The sequence below is a fragment of the Haplochromis burtoni genome, unplaced genomic scaffold (assembly GCF_018398535.1).
Source record: "Haplochromis burtoni strain Fernald_Lab_line unplaced genomic scaffold, NCSU_Asbu1 Contig_108, whole genome shotgun sequence".
Classification (NCBI taxonomy): domain Eukaryota; kingdom Metazoa; phylum Chordata; class Actinopteri; order Cichliformes; family Cichlidae; genus Haplochromis; species Haplochromis burtoni.
The window spans coordinates 99,057-112,865 of NW_024582469.1; the positions used below are offsets into that span (position 1 = coordinate 99,057).

The window sequence follows — 13,809 nt, forward strand, 5'->3', positions numbered from 1 at the left end:
GCACTGGGGCAGACTGACAGAAGCGAGGCTGCTATATCGCACCACCGGCCCCTCTGGCCATCACCAGTAGGCGGTGGGTGAAGTGTCTTGCCCAATGACACAACAACCGAGACTGTCCAAGCTGGGGCTCAAACCAGCAACCTTCCGATTACAAGACAAACTGCCAACTCTTGAGCCACGATCGCCCTGTGTGACATGTGACACATTTAGCTGTCGTGTACTCTTGTGTAAAATGTCTAAAAACAGCACACTTTTATTCTGAAGAACTCCAAATGTTCTAAATATGGAAGAGTGCTCAAATACTTGTCATGTACTTTCAAGTCTTTTTTTCTTATAAGTGAACTATATTTACACTTCAGGAACTCTTAATATCCAGTCCCTGCGATCAAAGTACTTTGATTGTAGAATTTTGCACCTTTTTAAAATGTAAAGCAAAAGTCTTGAGGCACCCCTCATTTCTTTATATTTTGCTTCTCAGGTCCTTCAGAAGAAATTTTCTCTGGTCGCTGGCTGATTTTTTATTTTTTATTTTATTTTTTACTCTTTTTCCGTTCAGCTCTCGAACCTGACCATTTTCAGAGGAATGGTATTTATGATCTATGAATCTGTGATCTATGAAAAACGTTCCTAAGTCAGATGATGAAAAATTATGTGTCTGCACATAGCAGATAACTTGGCAAACAACAGATGTCTGCTTAAAGAAATTACAGAAAAGCTTGACTAAGACAGCAGATGGTTCAATAAATAAATCGCTAATATGTTTCCCATTTTCCTAGCAAAATATAAAGATTTTTTCTTCTATCGTCACAGTATCTCTACCATTAATAACTTGGCCTCGATATTCGTCTAGTGAAATTCTAGTACTGTGACAGCTCCCTCAGTATATCCTCACCATCAAGTAGGAACAAATGCATGTCGGAACCATGGATAGTGTGGCGTAGACGCGGGGGAGCTCTATGTCTGTGACAAGCAGAAATGTAAACAATTGAAAGCAGCAGCGGAGTGTAAACTGCATATAATTTGATTTTGAAATATTTTCACATAGATATTCAGACGTTTTTAACACAATGTGCTCTTAACGGTCCCTCTGAATAGTCGATAAAACGTCGCTGACGCCTGAGCTCTCCGTGAGAAGATGGTAAGTTGTAACTGTCAGCGGTTACGTAATCGCGTCGATAGTCGCTGAATCGGCTGTTAAAGTTTAACCGGTTGTGTTATGATAACATGTTTTTGCTGGCAGCATAAAACAAGTCTATTCATTCAGATGCAGCTCATATTTGTACGGCATTGTCAGCAGGCTGGTTATGAGCTGTAACCACAGACTGAAGTGCAGTTTGGAAACCAATATTTAGGCCCAATTTATGCTTTTATTTTGAAAGAAAATAGGTACATAAGGTGTATGAGCTGCTTGAAAGGAAAACAGGAGTTTTATCGACTACTAAAACTGAGGGCTGCTCGGTTAAATCAGCTTGCAGCCACTGTTCGCTTGTTATGGATAAGCCCGAATGACAACTTTCCAATACAATGTTTAGTAAATAGCGCTATGATGGTGGGAAGCATGACTAAGAACAAAGGGTGTTTCCACCTCACATTTCCTCCTCCATCATCTCGGTTTTGTCTAAAGGTAGTATGGTCCAAAGTTTAAACTGCTGTGAAATTTTCGCCTCACATATCAAACACTTTGCCTTGGACTGACTTTCAGCATGTTTGTTTGTTTGTTTAAATCTGAGGGCATGCTTAATTCACATCAAGTATAAAATATCGAAAGGGGTACCATGTGGTCAAAACAACTTAACCTTGCAAGGCTACTCCCATGGAACAAATGACCTGTTTCATTACTCTTACTTGTCTGAGATATATACACCGTCCACTGTGCTCAACTTGGGGTGATACCATGCATGGATGGTCAGGACCTTCTGGGTCATGATTTCACTGGCTTCTACTCTCCTCCTTTGGCCACCTTATTATCCTAGCAGCATACCTGATGGCCCTCTGCAGGTACTTAGTGGTTGCAGCTTTCGTCTGTGGGATCCCCAGATACTTGTAACTCTTCGTTATCACACTACTACACCTCTCCGAACAACACTTCGTATATCCTGGTGGAGTGAAGCGATCCTATTGGCTTGAAGTTGTTGTATCTTATCTATCTATGAAGTTGGGCCTAAAAAAAAACTTTTGAAAATTGTAGTTTTCTCTCATCAGTGGGTGATGATATCTGTCATCCTGGCTCCCCCTTGCCATAGCATGTGTGTTTTACCTCTTCAATATCTTTCATATTTATCTCTCTCACTCATGTCTGTGGTGTCTTACTGGATGCAGACATCCCCAGGCAGGAATCAAACTTGCAACTCCCACTCCAAAGACGTGTAGTCTTACCACTACGCTGGGTACACTATAAACTGATTGACTTCTCCAGAAATTAAACACTGTATCTTATCCAAAACCATAAACAAAGTAACTCACTAGGTGTTTTAGGTAAAAGTAACCTCTTATGGCTCTGCTTGCAGATATATCACGTTCCCTGGATCTATACGCCAGTGCGGACCGTTCTGGCAATTTGGCACCAGCTGACGAAAACTGAGGTGAGGAAGCTCCTCTGAAAATTACCATGTGACGGCTGAAATTATACGGAGCAAAGTAAATAGTTTTCTTTTGTTTGTTTGTTTTTTATCATAAATAACCTCCTGTGTGTGGGTGTTGGCTTTTCACTGAACTAAAGAGTAATGCCTCAGTGTAGAAATGGGTCCGCATTGCAAAATAAAAGAAGCTTAATTTATAGTGAGTGTAAATTGTAAGTCCAGAATCTTTTCTGTTCAGATCCCGGAGCTGGCCAAGTGCTCGGTGCTGATGAGGGAACGCAGCAGAGTGGAGGAAACGATCCACTGCATGCAGCGAGCAGGTGCAGGAAACCTGCAGGTAAGTGCGCTGAGTGCAGGTTATACACACAAACACTACTCTGTAAATGCTCATTTGAAGAGTTTTGATTTCTTATGTGAAGATTGCAAACTCACTACAAGAGTCTTACAGGATCAAAAAGCCTTCACTGCTAAAATCATAGACTTTTGCACTATGCTGTAGGTGTTCTTGACTTAGTGAGATGTTATGAAGTTTTTCTTAAAAAGTGAACGTACCAGATTGTAGACTTCTAACGTTTTTGAGATCCCACTCATAGGTTTATTTTGGTTCAACACTTGGAATCAACTCGAGATCCTTTAATAATGAGGGAACAGGTCTCACCTGACCATGAAGCTGCTTGCCTGCCAATTGTCCAATTACTGAAAATGGGGAATTATGTCTAAGAATGGCTGTAAATCCTAAACACTTAATGTAATACCTAAAAGCTGAAGGTTTGCACTTCAATCACATCTTAATTGTTTGATTTTAAAATCCTGTATGATGGTGTACAGAGGTAGAATTACAGTGATTCCCTAAAAGCACATGGAGCTACTGTAACTGTACATTTATGTGTCTGCTGTTTTCACAGGTAATCTCAGACTTTGACATGACACTGACCAGATTCGCTCACAACAGCAAGAGAGTTCCCACCACTCACAGTGAGCACAAAGACACTGAAAGTGTTCCCATGATGTATTCCAGTATGTATATACAAATTACTGGATGGATAATGCAAGTTTTACCTGTGTGGTTTTTGTTTGTGTCTTCTTTTTAGACATCTTGGATAACAGGCTGCTGATTAATGAAGACTGCACTAAAAAGGTAAGAGCTTTACAAACACATGGGTTAATGTGTTAACTTTAACTAAGTTTGTTGCCATGTGGATTGGATATAATATTAATGAGTGTTCTGTTGTTGTTCTGTGTAGATGCGGGAGCTGTTAAACACTTATTATCCCATAGAGATCGATGCTAGCCGGAGTGCTGAGGAGAAACTTCCTCTCATGGTTGAGTGGTAAGAAATAAATGTGTCAGATATTAACTCATTTGATTCCAGTGCCTCCTCAGAGCATACTGAATAATATACAGTGAATTGTAATTTATATACACACTGATGTATGTTGTTAAATGGTTGATATCTTGTATTTATTCTGCTCTCTAAAGGTGGACAAAAGTCCACGAGCTGCTGATTCAGCAGAAGATCAGAAAAGACATGCTGGCCCGGGCTGTGAAGGAATCCAGCGCCATGCTCAGGTACGCACAGCTCAAATTACACAGAACTGATTTATACAGAGAAGAATGTGTTTACAGTTACAGCTCTGTTTACAGTTATGAAGCTTTTTGTCATTTAAAATATTCTTCGAGGCAGGTGATGTCTATACAAATCAATTTATTACACTGTCACAACAAAGCTAATACATTACAGCTGCTCTGCAATGAAAACATTCATTTAGAGGCGAAAATACTTATTAAAAATGAGGTGGGAACCAGTAACATCAGCTGTGTTTGGGTTTCAGATACTTTCAAAAGCAATGTTTAACACTGTAAAGATTATATGAAACATTTCTATTTAACCTCTGTGGTGTTTCTTCATGTTTCATGGTCTAATTTAGTCATGTTTGGTGTGTTTCTGTCTTAAGGGAAGGGTACAAAGTATTTTTTGACCATCTGGCTGAGCACCAGGTCCCTCTGCTGATCCTCTCCGCCGGGGTCGGTGATGTCTTGGAGGAGGTGATTCGACAGAACCACGTCTTCCATCCAAATGTCCACATCATCTCCAACTACATGGACTTTGACCACACTGTGAGTTTAACCACACTCAGCCTCACACACGTGTCATGTGATGGACATGACTGTATACATTTGTAATTTTACGTCATATAATTACTAATATATTACATACATATTAGTGCACAAGTCCATGTTTTTTTGTTTTGTTTTTAAACACAAAACATGATTCGCGGCTAACTGAGAAGAACAAACTTGTCTTTATATTTAACAAAAGCTTTTCACGCACATTGTTTTCCTTTTAACTTCTCTAATAAACATTAATCATCATGCATTAATAGGCATGCAGGAAATATAAGATTTATTATTAATATTTTCTTAAATCTATGCTCTTATAATTGCTTATTTTTGCACGTTAGCTGACTTCTGTCACATCTTGTAAAGTCTCATCATCAGTTTGTCAGTCGTCTGTGAAACACCTTGAACTGCATGTAGTTTGATTGACTGGTTCAGTACAATGGATGTAAAAGCCTGGATCACAAGCTTAAAAAAAATAATCATTTTGCCAGGTTTAAAAGCTTTAAGCTTCTAGCCAAACCAGTCAGTTTAGACGAACCAGCATCGCACGAGGAATTACTGGCAAGTAAGTTTGCAGTTGGATACGTTTGAGGTGTGTGACAATACACACCTGGTTAGTTGAACCACCTGCCACGTAGTTTTTTGAAAGGAATTTTCAGTTTTTGTTTTGTTTTTTGTACAAATTTTCCTTACAAAGAAAGAAACTGTTACAGCTTTTTAGAAAAGATCCTTTCTACTGTGTTTCTTACTTTTTACTGAAAAACGTGTCATATTTCTCAACTGTTACGTGTAGTCAGTACATTCAGTCCAGAAATGGGGAGTAAATCTATTTATTGTATTGATTTATTATAGTTGACGTGTTCTGTCAGAGTGCTGTTGTTTCATGTTAGCTCATAGGGTGTTTTGAATACGAGGAGGTATGAATATATGAATGGTTATCTGTATGTGTCCAGCATGTTCAAGTTTCGCTCTGCTTTTTGCTAAATGCTTGCTGAAGTTGGATCCAGCCAGTGCTGTGCAATTAAGCAAACTACAGTTGTACAATAATTTACAATAATTATCTTGTTTTGCATTTTTAGCACATTTCATACCTTTATAAAAGTCCAAATTCACACTTGCAAGGTGGTCGTCTATCTGGCTGGTCAAGTTATTCATTTCCCAGCCTTCCTCTGTAACTGTTGTCATGAGCTGTCATGCATCTTTGTTGTATTGGTCTTTTGAATAGATGTGTGATAGCTTACTTACCTTATTGTAACGCAGCATTTCTTGCTATTAAGGGGGTGCTGCAAGCCTTTAAAGGTCAACTCATTCACACCTTTAACAAGCGAGAAGGCGCTCTGTCACATGCAGCCGGCCTCAGAGAGCTGCAGGGTCGACCCAACGTGCTGCTGCTAGGAGACTCACTGGGAGATCTGACCATGGCCGACGGGGTCTCTGAGCCCCAGAACGTCCTCACCGTTGGCTTCCTCAACGACCAGGTCAGACCGGTGTAGTGCTGTCCTGGGATTTGTTACTTCGACACGGATCAGTTTTAAAAGCTCACTTGTCTGTTTGGTGTTTCAGGTGGAGGAGAGGAAGGAGTCTTACATCAACTCTTTCGACATCGTCCTGGTGAAGGACGAGACGATGGACGTTCCAAACGCCATCCTCAGGTACATTACCTCGTCGAGAGACAACAAGTAAGACGCACAAAAGGATCCGGACTTAATGTGAAAAATGCACGGATTACCTCATTTACTGCATTCACCCTGTCGCATGCTGGACAATCTCACAGCCTCACTGACCTCATGACTGAATATTTGAACATCAAATCACTCTCTGGACCCGTGTTCACTGTAACGCGGTGCAGATGTTTAAAAACGTACCGTTCTGGTTTCACAGGCACGGGCTGGGCTCCGATTCAAACTGTTTTCTAGTGTTGCATCTAACTGGCCACGTGTTACCTCAGCTTAACTCACCGAGCTGCCAGAACATTAAAACCACAGACAGGTGAAGTTGATAACACAGGACTCCGCATTCTCAGAGCGGGACTATGCACTCCACTCAAGAACCAAGCCTACAAACACCCAAGATCCCAATCCACTGAGGTGCTAACTCCATAACCCACAGGATCCAAACGATCCGCTTTATCAGCACATCCTGTTTTTATTTGCAGGCTGCCCTGCAGGTAAAAACAACAACAAAAAGAAAAATCAGTCTGAACCATTAGCCTGCCAGCCCATTTTACAAGTGTTCTTTAAATGACTAACTTTGTAACCATTTGTGCTAGAGACAAATTTCAGACTGTGCCAGAAAGACGAGAAGACAGATTTCACTGGGATATTTGGTCTGAACACAGACAGCACTTCACATTACCGCAATTCCTCAGTCATGTTGGGATACAGAAAATTGGGATATAGAAAATTCAAATGATTTCTGAAAGATAAGAATTATTTTTTTTTTAAATTTTACATCTAAAGTTACAAAGTAAGTCCAGGCAGCCTGTTTTTCAATCCTAATAATTATCCTGTGATTTATTTGTTTTTTTAGGAAGAAGCTGTGTTTTATGTGTACTGCGTGTTACCTTTGTGTACGCTGTGAGTACTTGAAGTTCAAGTCTAAACATACTGTGCACATGAGTTTCTTCATAGCATGCCGCTATGACAGTGCAGCGAACAGCCTTTTACCTCTGTGTTTTAAACATTTTGGGTCTGTGATAGTGGACACAGACACATTAATCCTGCTATGCTATGGCAGTACTTCACAGCAGGTTGTTGCTGTATGTTAAATGCAGTAAGCTTGTTGAGCTTTCTCAAACATATCGTGCTCAAAGATAAGAAGATGTACATGGACTAGCAAGCGTTTATATTTAAATGTACTGTATATTCTTTTTCTTAAATCCAAAGACAAAAAGGATTTCCTCTTGATTTTCTATGCTTATTAACTATCATAAAGCAATAATAAGACCCTGTAAGTCTAATAATAACAACAAATGCAGTTTTATGTTGTGAATCAGTCCTGCTGTAGCATTTCTTTCTATTAGGTGTCTAATAACTCCTTTATTAATATATATTTTTAAATTGTTAACAATAGTTTGCAAGAAATTGAAACTAAATCGGTGCATTTTAGTCTTAACACGTATGCTGGTGCTTTTCAAACAACGTTTTTACTGTTTTCTTGTCTGTTTCAAAGATTCCCATTAAGGTTACATCTATTATCTGGTGCAGAAAGCAGAGATGCGAGATCACAGTGAGGAAAGAAACAACAGATTGTAAGAAAAAAGGAAATGGTTTTTCTACAAACATTTTAATGAATGTGGTGTTCAGGGACAAATAAAGGTGCTTGTTTGTTTACAGCAATCAAACAGACATTTGTAACACACACAAAAAATGATAGTGAAAAAGATCTTCTGCGCTTTGTCATTTCAAAACTTGAAACCACTAAACCATGACTCCGTGTGGGGAAAAAAGTCTCTTGTTGCCTGTTTGTTGGTTGTTGCGTTTTGTTTGTACTGTGTTGGAGGTTTATCCCTGAGAGAGAACCAAACACTTTTGTCCTCATCACAACTCCTCGTGCCTTGCCTGTTCCCGCTCTTTGTCCTCATCCACTTTAAGTTTCAGCTCGTTGGCTGTGATCACGCCGTCTTTATTTCGGTCCTGGTTTTGGAACATGTCGGTGACGACGTGCTCCATGGTCAGCCCGGGCTTTATGCGACCTTTGCCCTCTGCCACCTGCAGCTTGATGAACTCCGCAAACTAAAGTTACAGAGATCGAGAACCATCAGTCACAAATTAGTCAGTGATCACCGTTCACTCGCCTGTTCTAACGCCAAAGAAAAACCCTTGTTTCACTATGTGAAAACAATATCGAACATGAATAATTATTTAAAATTACAATTTTAAAAAAAAAATCTGTGTTGTTCTTAGTCTCACCTCCAGATGGCAGTAAAGTAAGTTGGGTACATTTCCGTGAGATATGCTACTTTTTCCTCTTGAATTTTTGTGTGTCGTCGCTTATCGTTAAGAAAAATCACGATTTCACAAGAAAAAAAATAAAATAAATCTTACAAAGTACAAGAATCAGTATTTTGATACATAAAACATTAACAGTAGCTAATTGTATAGTGTGGGAAACAAATGCAGGCTTATACAGCCTAGTAAGTGCAGGCTAAACTGGCTTGCTTGCATCTTGCCATATACAGAGGTGTGCCAGTCCGTGCAGTCGGGGGTGGCAAAACCAGTTATTAGGTTTAGGAAATTGCTTTTTCACTAGGATCAGGTAGATGTGGACATTTTCCCCCTTAATGAATAAGTTCAACTTTTAAAAACGGCATTTTCTATTTACTTGCAGCGTCTTTGTCTAATGCTAAAATTTGTTTGATAGATCTCAAACATGTTAGTGTGAGAACTATGCAAAAGACTAAGAAATCAATAAGAGGGTTGAATACTTTTTCACAACACTGTAGTTTGCGTAAAGAAAATTCAGCAAATACTTCATAAATCATATCGTGTTCAGTGAGCCTGCAGACTAAAAAAACAGAACAGAGTTGACAAGCATGAATTAAACTAATGTTAAATAATAATGTGATTATAAAGGAGGAACTCAGACATGATGTCAATAGACATATTTTAAAAAATCCAACGGTTACTTGGACTACTGATGTTGCTTTTCCTCACTGCCTTTTTTTAAATCCTACTATGTGAAATGACAGTTGTCTACGTACCTCCTCCTGTGGCACCTCTGCATTCTTGTTTATGTCCAAGGCTTCAAACAGGTCTGTAGGAGTGTCCTCCAGCCACACAAACAGGTAACCAGGCGGCACGCCCTTCTCAAAGCTCAGCAGCTCTATGTCAAAGACCAACACGGCGCTACTCGGCACACCAGCAGCTGGCAGAAAGTTAAAAACACAACTGTAAGATGGCAACTTTTACTGGTGCTATGGCCATAAACAAGCATCGGTCATACAGCAGAAATCTCACCTCCCCTTTCCCCATGGCCAAGGTGAGGTGGCACCGTTATCACCCTCCTCTCTCCCACGCACATGCCTTGCAGGCCCTGATCCAGCCCGTCGATCACTTTGTCTGAGCCCAGGACGACGTCCTGAAGGCTGCCATAGTTGTGTCTGAGTACAAGGCCAGTTAGGAGACAAAACAAAAAGATGATGACTTATGCTGATCTAAAATTTGAAAGAGATGAGGATGTGCGTATTTGTGTGACCCACGAGGAAAAGAGCAGCGTCCCGTCCATGAGGGAGCAGTTGTAGTGGTAGCGGACGAGGTCGTTCACTTCTGTGGTCTCGTTACACACTTCGGGTCTGTGGATGACCTGGACAGCCACAGTGTCGTTGGGGTTGTGGAAGTCGATGACGTGGATGTCAAAGACGAGCACAGCAGAAGGAGGGATCACATCACCTGGTGACACCATAGAGAGGTTTTATTTATTTATTTAGTTTCATTTAACGAAAAACGCACATCAACTATGACCGTCCATGAGCCAATGATGTGATTTGTTATTGGTGTCTAGTTTTTGTGTCGTACTATAATCTATATATAAGCCAGGATAGGATTTATTAGGTATTATGTAGTAGCTTAACACTGCCATTTTACATTTTTATTATGCACTGCATTGACACCCTTAAGACATAATAAGATTTCTGTCAGTTTGAGTTGGTTTTATTTTCTGGAGGAGAGAACTTCCCTGACGCTTGGAAACTTTACACTGACTCACCTGCTCCGTTCTCTCCATAAGCCAGATGTGGAGGAATAGTGATCTTCCTCTTCTCCCCAATGCAGAGTCCCAGCAGACCCTGATCCATCCCCATTATTACGTACCCCATCCCAATGTAGGTGTTGTAAGTGCTGTTCCTCTGGTAGCTGGGGACAATAAAAAGGCCAAAAATGCAAGTTTATGTTTAAACCTTAAGCTGTATTGGCAGTGATGCGACAGCAGTATTATTTCACATATAAAATGAAAATTAAGCTGCAGCCAAATCAGCAGAGCATGAGCTGACCTGGTATCAAAGGTGACTCCATTCAGGAAGGTGCCGTTATAGTGGTACCGAATGTAATCTCCGACCACGGACCTGCGAGTGCATGACTCCGGCACCACCTGGTTCTCAACAGTGATGTTATCCTTCGGGTTGTGGATGTCCACCAGCAGGACGTCGAACACCAGAGTCGCCTGAGGGGGAATCTCGTTACCTGGCAGACAGAAAAGTGGAGAATTTTGGATGTCACATCTACTAGTTGCAACATGCAAGTGGTTGGATATAAAGAAGAGTTTCATTTTTATTCATCTTTGATTTATTCAAAACTGCAAAGAAGAAAAAGGTTTGTGATACGCCACAAAAAACGTTTAACTTCTGGTTTCACAGAGTATTTTGCAGCATCCTTAAGCATCAAAATCGCGTTGCCTACCTCGGCTTTAATGTTACCGTCTCAATTATTTGACTTATTCTGTTTGTAAAAATGATTTCCCTTCACAAATACATTGATCAGCCACAATTGGTCCCTTCTTGAATCAACATTTCAATCTCTTTATGAAATTCGGAGTTCCTCACCTGATCCCTTTTCTCCGTAGGCTTTGAACGGCGGGATGACGATTTTTCTGATCTCTCCCACACACATGCCCAGCAGGCCCTCATCCATGCCCTTGATCATCCAACCCTCACCTACTAGGGAGTTGTGTGTCTGTTTCCTGGTGTAGCTGCGTGGGGCTCATACAAGCGCAAAGTCAAACACACAACTTCACACAGACAACATACCTGGATGACACAGCACAGACAAATTAGAGCTGTGATTTGGATTAAAGATTTGATGACTTAGACTTAGGGATAAAATTGCCTAAAAATATTGGTCCCATTCAACTCATGCTGGTTTGAAGAAAGAGTCAATAAACATCTTATCTTCTTCAGAAAATAGTCACCAAAGTCAGAATTCACCTCGAGTCAAAGACTGTGCCGATGAGCAGAGTGCCGTTGAAATGGTAACGCACAAAGTCAGTACGAATCACGGAGCGCTTGCAGTCTTTCGGAGTGGTGATGGTTGTGGTTACAACCAGGTCGGCCGTGTTCCACAGATCCAGCAGGTGGATGTCAAACACGAGGGTGGCGTCTGGAGGAACGACGTCACCTGAAAATAAGGTTGGATGACAGTTAGGTGGAAGCTGCCGACAGATATGGGTGGAAGCAAAACAAACAAATAACTTATGGTCACTAAGGCTTTCACACTGTGCTCCAAAATCCACACAAGCATTGATTTTACATGCATTTCCGTAAGTGATACATTACAGTTGAAATGGGATGTTGGTAATTTAGTTTCCGGCACGTTAACGACTACAAATACAGAAGAATAACTCTTGTTTAGATACATTTTGAGTGCCATTAAGTTTGCATTTCAACACTTAATGATGATATTATTATTATCAAGTGTTGTATGACCCTCAAGCTGTTATTTTTGACTTTTCTAAATGTCATTTTGCTGCTACAGCAAGCCTTTGCATTTTTTATTTTATTTTATTATTTTTTAGGGCCTTTGCAGCCAAACCACCACAGAACAGTGAAGCCACCTTAACTCTTTACCCCTTGAAAGCCTACTAGGAATAACCCTCTCCTGGCCCTAGTTCAAAATGTTAGTGAGAGTGGTCTCTGCCTATGCAACCACCCTTAAAAAACAAAACAAATAAACACAGAAACTATATAATGGTACAATGGGTTGCCAAATAGTGTCTTTAAGGGGGGAAAGTTAGTAAGCCTGCTAAAGAAGCAACAGGCCTGTCTACAGAAACCAGAAAGCATTTCTATGCTGGACAAATGTCAGTTTGTGAAAACGTGATTACACAAGTTTGTTTGTAGATTTGAATCACATACGCATGACATCTGAAATGCAAACAGCCCACCTAGGGTAGCCAGGAAAACTATAGGCTATTTATGCACACTCTAAAACAGAAGAGCCACAAAGTAGCTGCTACGGAGCCAAGTTGAAATCCTGGATATGAGCTGTTGGTTAGAGTGGAAACTCTCTTGTGTGCTATAAAAACATTTTAAAAAGATCTAACTAAACAAGCCCAAATCATTATCATCTATGCAGTACATTGTTTTCTCTAGATTCACAGCTGCAAACCCTTTAATCATCCCACAGCCATATTGCAGTCCAAATTATTGTATGTGTCTACCCCCGTCTGCTGTGGGTTGCATTGAGTTGAGGCATTTTTGCGCTGTACAAGTCTACAATGGGTATCAATAATCTATTGATAAAAACGTCCTTTGCAAATTAGTGCCTAATAATGTTCACACATGACCTCTGCACTCACCTGCCCCGGTGCTTCCATAGGCCAGCTGTGGCGGGACGGTGATTTTCCTGCGCTCATTCACACACATGCCCTGCAGACCTTTGTCCATCCCCGCAATGAGCCGACCCTCCCCGATCAGGCCGACTTTAGCTGCTCCTTTCTGATGGCTGTGAAGGAAACAAAGGAACGTCACAAGTGGGTCAAGAGAGGGCTGCCTCTGCGGATTGTGCATGTAGAGCCTTCATTAACGGAATCTGCAAACTTGCTTGAACTTGTAAATCATTATCTCGGTATTTTTGACATTTCTAAATGTCATTTTGCTGCTACAGCCAGCCTTTGCATTTTGGGGATTTTTTTAGGGCCTCTGCAGCCGACAATGAAGTAAAAACGTAAATTATAGCGTAATGTGGACCGACTCACCTCGAATCAAAAGTTTTTCCATCGATAAATGTTGCGTTATAGTGATAGCGGACGTAATCTCCGCTTTTCACTTCTCTGGCGCAGTCTTTGGGGATGAAGTATCTGTCCACGACTACATCTCCAAGCACAGGACTGGGGTTACACTCCACGAAAGAGCCGGAGATGAGAAGAAAAAGGGCAATGCAAAAGGAAAACATTGTTTGCAGAATAACTTAAAATGGATTTCAAATAAAAACGCCAAAAAATAAAAATTAAAAACATAAAACATAAATCAGTTTAAGCCCTGCGTTGGAGTGCGCTCTTCACAGCGCAGAGGGGCCGGGCTGCAGATGTGGAGCTGGGCAGCGGTGTCTGAATGCTGTAAACGTGGACAACCTCCAGCTCGCTGTACAAACTTTTTTTCTTACCATGGTGGAAGGAA

General features: G+C 40.8%; 2 protein-coding genes across 2 annotated transcripts; one reads left to right on the plus strand and one right to left on the minus strand.

Moving 5' to 3' along the window:
* Positions 1-758: 758 nt before the first annotated feature.
* LOC102292986 (7-methylguanosine phosphate-specific 5'-nucleotidase) lies at positions 759-11,706 on the plus strand. Its single transcript, XM_005928201.3, has 10 exons — positions 759-1,138; positions 2,508-2,582; positions 2,818-2,916; positions 3,485-3,554; positions 3,671-3,717; positions 3,824-3,909; positions 4,059-4,148; positions 4,535-4,697; positions 5,978-6,178; positions 6,264-11,706. Exons 1-10 carry the CDS (start codon positions 1,136-1,138, stop codon positions 6,381-6,383), a joined length of 954 nt encoding a protein of 317 aa, XP_005928263.2. The 5' UTR covers positions 759-1,135; the 3' UTR covers positions 6,384-11,706.
* On the minus strand, positions 7,967-13,786 carry fkbp10b (FKBP prolyl isomerase 10b). Its single transcript, XM_005928196.3, has 10 exons — positions 13,389-13,786; positions 12,990-13,135; positions 11,620-11,809; positions 11,239-11,384; positions 10,690-10,879; positions 10,407-10,552; positions 9,901-10,090; positions 9,659-9,801; positions 9,403-9,566; positions 7,967-8,434 (listed from the first exon to the last, which is right to left on the minus strand). Exons 1-10 carry the CDS (start codon positions 13,583-13,585, stop codon positions 8,240-8,242), a joined length of 1,707 nt encoding a protein of 568 aa, XP_005928258.1. The 5' UTR covers positions 13,586-13,786; the 3' UTR covers positions 7,967-8,239.
* Positions 13,787-13,809: the final 23 nt, after the last annotated feature.

Excerpts from the sequence above, each read along its gene's own strand:
- LOC102292986 (XM_005928201.3), top strand. Across the intron at positions 3,555-3,670 it reads GAGAGTTCCCACCACTCACA|ACATCTTGGATAACAGGCTG; the intron begins GTGAGCACAAAG and ends TCTTCTTTTTAG. Across the intron at positions 6,179-6,263 it reads TTGGCTTCCTCAACGACCAG|GTGGAGGAGAGGAAGGAGTC; the intron begins GTCAGACCGGTG and ends TTGGTGTTTCAG.
- fkbp10b (XM_005928196.3), bottom strand. The coding sequence starts at position 13,585 with ATGTTTTCCTTTTGCATTGCCCTTTTTCTTCTCATCTCCGGCTCTTTC. Across the intron at positions 11,385-11,619 it reads GGCACAGTCTTTGACTCGAG|CTACACCAGGAAACAGACAC; the intron begins GTGAATTCTGAC and ends AGCCCCACGCAG. Across the intron at positions 9,567-9,658 it reads TGGCCATGGGGAAAGGGGAG|CTGCTGGTGTGCCGAGTAGC; the intron begins GTGAGATTTCTG and ends ACTTTCTGCCAG.